At 44.7% G+C, this 9,839-nt stretch overlaps 1 protein-coding gene across 1 annotated transcript; it reads right to left on the reverse strand.

The window, feature by feature from the left end:
• Positions 1-4,046: 4,046 nt before the first annotated feature.
• LOC134965554 (transcription factor HES-2-like) lies at positions 4,047-9,498 on the reverse strand. Its single transcript, XM_063941928.1, has 3 exons — positions 9,212-9,498; positions 6,023-6,203; positions 4,047-5,041 (listed from the first exon to the last, which is right to left on the reverse strand). The coding sequence occupies exons 1-3, from the start codon at positions 9,272-9,274 to the stop codon at positions 4,821-4,823; spliced, it is 465 nt and encodes a 154-aa protein (XP_063797998.1). The 5' UTR covers positions 9,275-9,498; the 3' UTR covers positions 4,047-4,820.
• Between the last annotated feature and the right edge of the window lie 341 nt (positions 9,499-9,839).

The raw sequence follows: 9,839 nt of genomic DNA on the forward strand, positions 1-9,839 counted from the left end.
CACGGACAGCAGCTAGACGGGCTGAACTGTCGTTTTAGACTCACGTCTGGTAGCCCCCAGGTGGTGTGGCGGTGAGCTGCTCCACTGTAGCGTGTCGGTCGGCCCTCATGCACCTTCATAGCCGACGTTCACTTCTCACATCAATGGCCCGTGGTGCTCCGCAGTTTCCCTGTCGGGTATTCGCAGTGCTGCCATTTGTCCAGTCATGATACACCTTCACCACAGCAGCACACGGACAGTTCACAAACAGCGCTGTTACAGAAATACTGCCTCCCTTGGCCCAAAAGCTGATAATTATCCCCTTTTGCAACTCAGATAAATTACCCCTTTTACCCATGACAGCAACGAGTGATGTGTGTGCAGAGGGCCTATGGTACAACTTATATACCCACCAAGCCAGCGCGTGACACTGGACGTACTTCATGGGCTACGCGCTGCCTACGTCAAATGTAGGAGGTGGTCATAATAATGTGACTCGACTCCTGGGTCTAAGGGTGTTATTGCTAATGCTTACATAGAAGGAGCAGCGATAGCACTAATATGTTATTGCCACAGGGGGCGCCACACCTCCTGCTGCATTACTGATCCTAGGACCGGCTGGCTGTCATGCGGGGAGGTAAATGGCTCAGGAGGCACTGGCTAGTACCAAAGCCAGATTTATACACAATATATGAACCAAAGGGATCATGTGGGCATTATACACAGGTGCAGCAGTATATACATGTGGTCATTATACACAGGTGTAGCAGTATATACATGTGACAAAGTGCTCAGTGGTGTATGCGGCAAGGCCATGCCCTCTAGTGGCTACTCGATGGAACAGAATTGTCCACTAGTTACAACACTGGTGCCCATCTGGTGGCTTGCATGCCAAATGCTGACTTCCTATTCACCACCTGCAGCCTGTATGACTGTGGCCTATTAGCAGTCCCCGTCTCAGCTGCTTCCTCTCCAGCCACTGGATAGGCGAGGTCCGGATGATTTCTGAGTGTGGCCCCCATATTACCAGTGGAAAATTACTGGGCCCCACTACTAAAACTGGTAACTTACTAGACGCTGGCATATTACTGGGCACCAGTACTGCGGGAATATTACACTGCAGCATTGATGTTATTTCTGCTATAATTATTATATTACTACATCTAACGGGCAAATATGTACTGGCAGTACATATGACTGGGTGTCACTTCTCCACATTACTGGGTATTACTGCTGACACAGTGCTGCCTGGTACTGCCCTAGTGAAGGTCCTTCTTATTCACACTAAAGGGATCAGAGAAATATTGCATTCATATGATGAAATAAATAAGCCCCAAAACATTCTCCGCTCTTTAGAATTTGGGGGATGCCTGTGCGACCCTCAAAATCTAATATGTTTCTTCAGAGGTCCAGCTGGCAGTTTTTAATAACAATTACAACAATAATATTAATAATATGTAATATAGGGGGTATCCAATTACCCGCGGTCATTGACTGCGGGTAATTGTAACGCTGGTCGCTAGCCTAATGGCCCCGATGTGGCGTGCTCCTCCCCCTCTATGCTGGCACTTATTGGGGATCATGCTTCGGGTGCCTGAGCATAATCCACGATAAGTGGCCTGCCGGAGCCACGATAACACATGGGATCGGGGACTTATCCCCGATCCAGTGGCGGATTTAGCGGGGGGCGATTAGGGCGAACGCCCCCCCTACACATACCGGCACCGGGATGGAGGCCGGGTCCCGCCGCGGTGTTGGGAACGGGGTGGAGAGCGGTGCAGCGCGGCGGGGGAAGGGGAGAGAGAGAGAGCGTCCTGACGCGCATACAGCGGCCTCTGTTCTGACCACGCCCCCTCCTCCCTGTACGCGCATCAGGACGCTCTCTCTCTCTCCCCGTCCCCTGCCGCGCTGCACCGCTCTCCACCCTGTTCCCAACACCGCTGCGGGACCCGGCCTCCATCCGACTCCTCATGCTGCTGGCTGCTGCGGACAAAATATGAGTAGGTGGCCAGGAGGACATCAGAGAATGTAATAATTGTTTCCTTATGGTTTCTATATACAAACTATCCAGCTATTCATATGCACATCATTTTCTAGGTATGCACTGTAGAGATCCCTCGCTGCCCCCGTGTAAGTTAATTAGGGGGTAGGATTCCCCTTGCCCCCAGTGCCTGCATTATTTTGACTCATTCAGTGTACTGTAATGTGAATTTCGTGTGATTGCCAATCAATGTTGCCAGGATTTGTAGTATTGTTCTCTTCTGCAAACGCAGGAAACATGAAAGCTCTTTCCTGGCTCATTCAGTGTACTGTAATGTGAATTTCGGCTCATTCTACGTGCTGTAATGTGAATTTCGTCTAATTCTGCGTGCTATAACGTGAATTTTGGCTCATTCTGCGTGCTATAACGTGAATTTTGGCTCATTCTGCGTGCTATAACGTGAATTTTGGCTCATACAGTGTGCTATAATGTGAATTTCGGCTCATTCTGCGTGCTATAACGTGAATTTTGGCTCATTCTGCGTGCTATAATGTGAATTTTTGCTCATTCTGCGTGCTATAATGTGAATTTCGTCTCATTCTGCGTGCTATAATGTGAATTTCTGCTCATTCAGTGTGCTATAATGTGAATTTCGGCTCATTCAGTGCTATAATGTGAATTTCGGATCATACAGTGTGCTATAATGTGAATTTCGGCTCATTCTGTGTGCTGTAGAAACAGAATTTGTCGGCAGATAAGAACCACTTGGCCCATCTAGTCTGCCCCTTTTTTTTTTTTTTTACATTATTTTTATCTCTAACCTTATCTGATCCTTATTTCTTTGTAAGAATATCCTTATGTCTATCCCATGCATGTTTAAATTGCCCTACTGTCTTAGCCTCTACCACCCCTGATGGAAGGAATGGCGATTCGCCAGTCTGTATCACCAGTGAGCAGGGTTCTCTCCACTAACTGGCAACATTTTATTAGTAATGGCAACAATAGGAAATTTTAGAAGCGAACGGGAAGGGCATTACTAAGTGGGAGGGGCTATGATTAGGGGGAGTCATAATTCTTAAACCGCCCCCCCTAAAAGTTAAGTCTAGATCCGCCACTGCCCCGATCCCATGTGTTTTCGCGTGATTGCGGGTCCAGTTTCAGACGATCAAAATGGCCTCTAATTGGATACCGCGATAACGACCATTAATTGTGATATCTGGCAATTTTCATGCGTTGAAACGGCATCGGAGCTAATTGGATACCCCCGATAGGGTCTATTCAATTCCTGTCGGACCTGACAGTTAAGTATTCAATTTGCAGGCATTTCCGACAGGTTTTGCCAGTTTTCGACAATGCTGATCCGACTTTTTTTGAAGTTGAGTCAGCATTGTCGAAAACGGGGCCAAAAACCTGTAGGAAATGGGCGCAAATTCGACAAAATACGTGGATCCGCGACTAATCCTCGATCCACATGTTTTCCGACAAGTCGGAAAAACGGCAACTGAGTTGAATAGGTCGAATCCTGATTCAACCTAAAAAAGTCGGAAAGTGCCGTCTTTCCGACTTGACGGAAATTCCAACTTCAATTGAATACATCTCTTTGTCTTTAATGGTATTATTCATTCATTATTATTATTACTACATTTTTACTCTTTTTTTATATGTATATTTAACATTTACATATTAGATATGTATGTTCTACTTTAGTCTGTGGTAGATCCTGTAATTTGCTTCCAGAGTCTCATCTACTTTATACATTGTATATGTAGTACAGTATGCATGTACCAAATGATATTCTGGTGTGAGCCCCATTTGCCCAGGAGAGCGTGTGTAAAATGATCTTATGTAATCATTTTGCTGGTGGCCCTTCTTTTCTGGGCAAGAACATTTCCTGTACTTGTTACTAACCACCAAGCATCCCACTCAGCTTGTATTTATGTAACTTATTCTTACCACGCAGAAGGTAGAAAAGTCCACATCCTTAGCGACACCAGGAGAGGGATAATTACATTCTCAGTCAAACAGTTTTACAAAACATATTTATTTAGAGATTTTATCTGCATATATTATCATCATGATGGTGCAAAATAAGCAAAAAAAAACTTCAATAAAAATAATATACTTTTCATAGAAAAGAACACTCCATTTCAGCACAATTGACAAGATTTCCTGTTGCAAATGGATAAAACACACAGTAAATGGTACAGATAAGAGATTGGGACTTCTGCCCTTCATGGAAGGGAAATCTCTTCTGAATATAAATGTCTTCTATTTACTGAACACACATACAAAGGATAAACCCATTCTTCACATGTCTGCCTCTAGGCAGAAGCCTAAGAGCCTAATCCTGTTTTTCAGCTTAACATTAGATTTAACAAAATAAAGTCAGAACATTAGGGAATAGCTATAATGTTAAACTATGGAACTTATTTACGCTAATGATACAATGTGACCAATCAGGGTTTAACCTATAATTTCAAATCTATGTTACAAACTTTCCAGATACAATCTAACTGCATGCCATGGGTTCCAGCACGTTTACTTCCACTGTGCAGTTACATTTAGCTAGCCCCTGTGCGGCCTAAACATTATATACATTTTCTTGGTCGCTCAATGCATTTTAAGGCATCGTCAACATATAAAACAAGTATTTGTGTGTGCATAATGCATCGCTTTAAAAAGATTTGTATGGCAGGAATTGTAAAATAAAGTACCACACTATAAATATATTAAACTCTGACTGACAAAAATTCCATTTGCGTTGTGTGCTTGGAAAACACCACATGAGAATGTTTTATGTTTCTTTTGCATTCTGTATATTGAGTTCGTTCTTGGTGTGACACACACCGGTACCTTGCCATCACCATGGCCTCCACAGGTCCGAGGAACCGCACGGCTGGGCTACCTGCTTAATAATTCCTTGGTTGAAAGTGGCCAGAGGATGACGAACATTTTCCTTTGTCGACCTGCATTTCTGGGGGTCATTGCATAGACCTGTCTCTGTGGCCACATGTTTACTGCTGGGGAAAAACTCTGCCTGCTTCGCAGGCGTCGGAAAGGCTTGGTTGTATGGTGTCACCGCTATGATAGAAAATAAAAATATATTAGATTAATTACAATACAACTTTTGTAAAGCTATCATCACTTGGTTCATATGGGCTTTACTGACAGGAAAGGGGAGCTGTATCAAACATTGGAGAAAGTGGAGAAGTTGCCTATAACAACCAATCAGATTCTAGCTATCATTTATCTAGCACAGTCTATAACATGACAGAAGCTGCTGATTGGTTGCTATTGGCAACCACTCCACTTATCTCTCTCATAGGTTTGATACAATTCCCCAATAGTGCGGTATGATTAAAGTCACACATACAATCTGGTATAGAGACAAGAGACGTTACAGAACACCTTTATATCCTTCTAGACATGAATGGTGTATATGTATAGCATGCCTGTCACTATGGAGTCAGCCATTTTATGGTCTGGGCCTAAATGTCATACCTCAGTGTTGTCCCCAATTCCTAATGAATTGGTAGCCTTCATTCAAGATGGCTGCCTACACTACTTGTGCAGCCATCTTTACCACAGAACTCCCTAGTAAAGTCAAACACCATAGTGCATCAGGGTACAGACAGCAACGTTTTATGCAACTATGTGCCCTTTCTCAAGCTGTCTTTTTCCAGCTTGAGAAAGGACACATAGCTGCCCAAAACGTGCTGTCTAATTTCTATGGGGCCTATGTACTAAGCCTTGTAGAGAGATAAAGTGGAGAGAGATAAAGTACTGTACCAGCCAATCCGCTCCTGTCATTTTTAAATACCAACTGTAACATGGCAGTTAGGGGCTGATTGACTGGTACTTCATCTCTCTCCACTTTACCTCACCCCAAGGCCTAAGAGAGACTTCCGCAACTCACATGCCACCAGCTGTTGAACTACAAGTCCCAGCAAACTCTGCAACACTTGCACAAATTTGATTAAATATATATTAAATCCCTGAAAATGTGATTTGATCTGGATCAGTTTATTGTACAATAGCGCAGCTTAGGAAGTGACCACTCACCTTTGGTGACTCGGTGCAGCTGCTGCCTCAGCAGGTTCACTGTCATCTCCAGGATGTCGGCCTTCTCAGGTTTGGACGGGAGCTGCTGTTTCTGAAACTCCTTCTCCAATAACATCCGGAGCTGCTCAATGCTGCTGTTAATACGATCTCTCCTCATTTTCTCAATAACCGGCTTCCTCAGCTAGAAGGGAAAAATATCTAAAACCATTAGGATGCACCAGAATCTCTTTAAGTGTCCGGAATGAAGTAACACTACCTAACTATGCTAACTGCTCACTGTAATCATATATCTATGTACCGTAAATGTATATACTGTCTGTATAAAGGCCCGTAATCGGGCAGATCTGGGGAGAGATGTGTGCTGAGCGAACCGCTCAGCACACATCTCTCCCCCCGCCAGGCCCGGCGACAGGGGGGGTCAAAGGGGACACCTGTACCGGGCCCCGAGGGTTGGAGGGGCCCCATGAATCAGGGAAATAAAATATAGGACGCACTGCCTATTTGAAGTAAATGCCTGCCCAGCTGCCAGTCACCTAAAAAAATTAATTAAGTGTCCAATCAGAAGCCGCAATACCTCCTTCCGCGCCTCCCCCTCCTTACCCTGTCCCTTGGTATGGTCACATACCGTGGCACCAACGTTGTGACGTCATGACGCTGGCCCGCCGGCACTTCCCTGTCTCCTGCCTCCGCTGAGGAGCTGTCCAGAAGCTGTGCACAACCTCCCGCTTCCGGCCTGTCCACTGGTGTGCGACACTCGGAGGGAGAAGATTGCAGCAGCCCTCCCCCCCCCCCCCCCCCCCCCCCCCCCCGCAGTGCTACACACGAGAGAGACACCCTAGCTGTGGTGACAGTGAGTCCTTCCTGGACAGTCTATGTCTGCTTCACAGTATGTATGTGTGTGTATACAGTTACAGTATATGTATGTAGGTATGTGTATGAGTGTTTTTGTGCTCCAGTAACGGACACAGTGCACTTTTGTTGTGTGTTTTCCATCTATGTATTGTAGTGTTTCAGTATATGCACAAATCTAGTGCCTTGTATTTGGTGATGCCTGTATTGGCACATGCAGGTTAGGGATATTTAGGGAGTGGGACGGAGGGGAGGGGGGCCCCAGAGATATCAGTGTAACGGGCCCCTAGATTTCTGTTGCCGGCCCTGCCCCCCGCTCAGCACAGCGCGATGTGTGCTGAGCATGCGGGTGACATGAGCGACCTGCTAGATTGAGCCTGTATGCAGGCCAATCTAGCACCAGCGATAGCGATGCGTGGGGCTGCGCAACGCTATTGCTGTGGGGGGTACACATGGGGGGTCATTCCGAGTTGTTCGCTCGGTAAAAATCTTCGCATCGCAGCGATTTTCCGCTTAATGCGCATGCGCAATGTCCGCACTGCGACTGCGCCAAGTAAATTTGCTATGCACTTAGGAATTTTACTCACGGCTTTTTCATCGTTCTGGCGATCGTAATGTGATTGACAGGAAATGGGTGTTACTGGGCGGAAACAGGCCGTTTTATGGGCGTGTGGGAAAAAACGCTACAGTTTCCGGAAAAAACGCAGGAGTGGCCGGAGAAACGGGGGAGTGTCTGGGCGAACGCTGGGTGTGTTTGTGACGTCAAACCAGGAACGACAAGCACTGAAATGATCGCAGATGCCGAGTAAGTCTGGAGCTACTCAGAAACTGCTACGAGGTGTGTAATCGCAATATTGCGAATACTTAGTTCGCAATTTTAAGATGCTAAGATTCACTCCCAGTAGGCGGCGGCTTAGCATGAGCAAATCTGATAAAATCCGCTTGCGAGCGAACAACTCGGAATGACTTCCATGGAGCGATCATGCTTAAAATCTAAGCAATGTAGTCAGATTGCTTAGAATATCGCTCCGTGAGTACCCCCTTAAGTCATGTTTTATCATCTTCGTACAACCCTTATATGACCCTTATAGGCCCTACACACATGCCGATATCACTGCACGATATGAACGATCTCGTTCATTAATGAACGAGATAACGTTCATATCGTGCAGTGTGGAGTCACCAGCGATGAACGATGTGCGGCCCCGCGCTCGTTCATCGCTGGTGACATGTCGGCTGTGCATGCAGGCCAATATGGACGAGATCGTCCATATTTGCCTGCACGTCTATGGAGCCGGGTGACGGGGGGAGTGAAGAAACTTCACTCCCCCCGTCACTGCCCCCCGCCGCCGGGTCGGCCGTCGGGCACCTCGGCGGCACATCGCCTAATGTGTAGGGCCCATTAGAAATAAAAAGTAACAATCATTTTAATAATACCTTGTTATAGCATCAGATGATCCTCCCGGATTTAATATTGTAATAAAGTCCCTTCACTTATTATAATTGATGGAAAAATGTATATTCAGAACCATCTGTTCAAATCTACTAATTACAGCTGCTTACAACAACTAACATTTTTTCAAGCTCATCTGACGTTTTAACAAATCATACTGATAGCAAAAATCCTGGGAGCGAATAGCTTAGGGCCGCAAAATCTGCAATGTGCAATTGCAAAAGAGGCGCACAAACATTTTCTCTGCTAGGATTTCATTTTCCTTTAAAACTGAATAATCCACTGGTACCCTTATAAAGTACAAGTTATAGTTATCTACACAATAACGTACACAAACACCATTGGTGCAGCATGGTAACTGAACTATCCAATAAACCAACACAACAGGAAACTGCTAAAATCCTGTAAATCTCTGCGGTAATAATGAACTAATAGTCAGGGCTCATTAAATTATATGGATGAACGAATTTTGCATTGAGCCACAGCATCCAATCAGCAGTCAGCTTGTATCCCTCTAGTCTAGTGCAAACATCTGATTGCTGTGATTAAATTCAATGCAAGGTTACGACTCAATTAAATGCAATGTTAGTAAAAGTGCCTTATAATAAGCAATTTATGGCGCAACAAGAAATGTATTTATTTATTTTTTAATAAATGCTTAAAGTTCTTACAAAACAAACCAATCACTATAAAAAAACTATAGATCAAATATTTTTTTAAATAAGTCAACGTTAAATAAAGAACTTAAACTCAGTGTGAAAAAAAAAAGAATATATAAAAAAATAATGTATGTAAAAAAACCAATGTTAAATAAAATCTATTTTTCTATTTTTTTTTGGCACTTGAAAATAAAATGTAGGCACAAAAAAAAAGTAACATCTCCTTACCTTCCTCATGTCTTTTCCCATGTGGCTCTCAGTATCCTCCATCCTGTTACTAATAGGAGCCATGCTGGCAGTGAGGTCCCAGTATAAGTCCTTGGCTGTGGTCAGGCAGGCAGCGTGTGTCTGAGTGCTAATAGGCAAGCCTCCCTTTATACCTCTCTATCTGCATAACAGAGTGTGAAGTGTTCCCTCTCTGGAGGTTCCCACACTCTGCAGCCAATCCCAGCACTTGCTGGGACAATGGAAGTGTGTAATAAGAGCGCCGGCATCTGGAGTTGACCATAAAACTCAGGAGGAAGAGAAGTGTGGGAAAGACTTATAACCCCAGAACATTAAGCAACTGATATGCCTGCTCTTCCTTTTGCAGCTGTTGTTATCATAACATTGACTTTTTAGCTCATTAAAACTTAATATTATACTGTGGCACATGGCTAGCCGTAAAGATGCGGCATGTGTGCTGACTAGTCATACACGCTAAGTACAGTGGTATAACACGGTATAACGGCCTGCGTGATGCCACAAAGCAAACACCGTCAGAGCTCGTTACGTTCCTTGTGCTTTGTGTATTGTCAGATTAGTTTGCTGGAGGGTCTATGTGTATTAGATTTATTTGCAGAGATTCAGCAGCGTA

Source organism: Pseudophryne corroboree, chromosome 10 (genome assembly GCF_028390025.1).
Source record: "Pseudophryne corroboree isolate aPseCor3 chromosome 10, aPseCor3.hap2, whole genome shotgun sequence".
NCBI classification, from domain to species: domain Eukaryota; kingdom Metazoa; phylum Chordata; class Amphibia; order Anura; family Myobatrachidae; genus Pseudophryne; species Pseudophryne corroboree.

Excerpts from the sequence above, each read along its gene's own strand:
- LOC134965554 (XM_063941928.1), bottom strand. The coding sequence starts at position 9,274 with ATGGCTCCTATTAGTAACAGGATGGAGGATACTGAGAGCCACATGGGA. Across the intron at positions 6,204-9,211 it reads TGGGAAAAGACATGAGGAAG|CTGAGGAAGCCGGTTATTGA; the intron begins GTAAGGAGATGT and ends TTTCCCTTCTAG. Across the intron at positions 5,042-6,022 it reads GCTGCACCGAGTCACCAAAG|CGGTGACACCATACAACCAA; the intron begins GTGAGTGGTCAC and ends TTTCTATCATAG.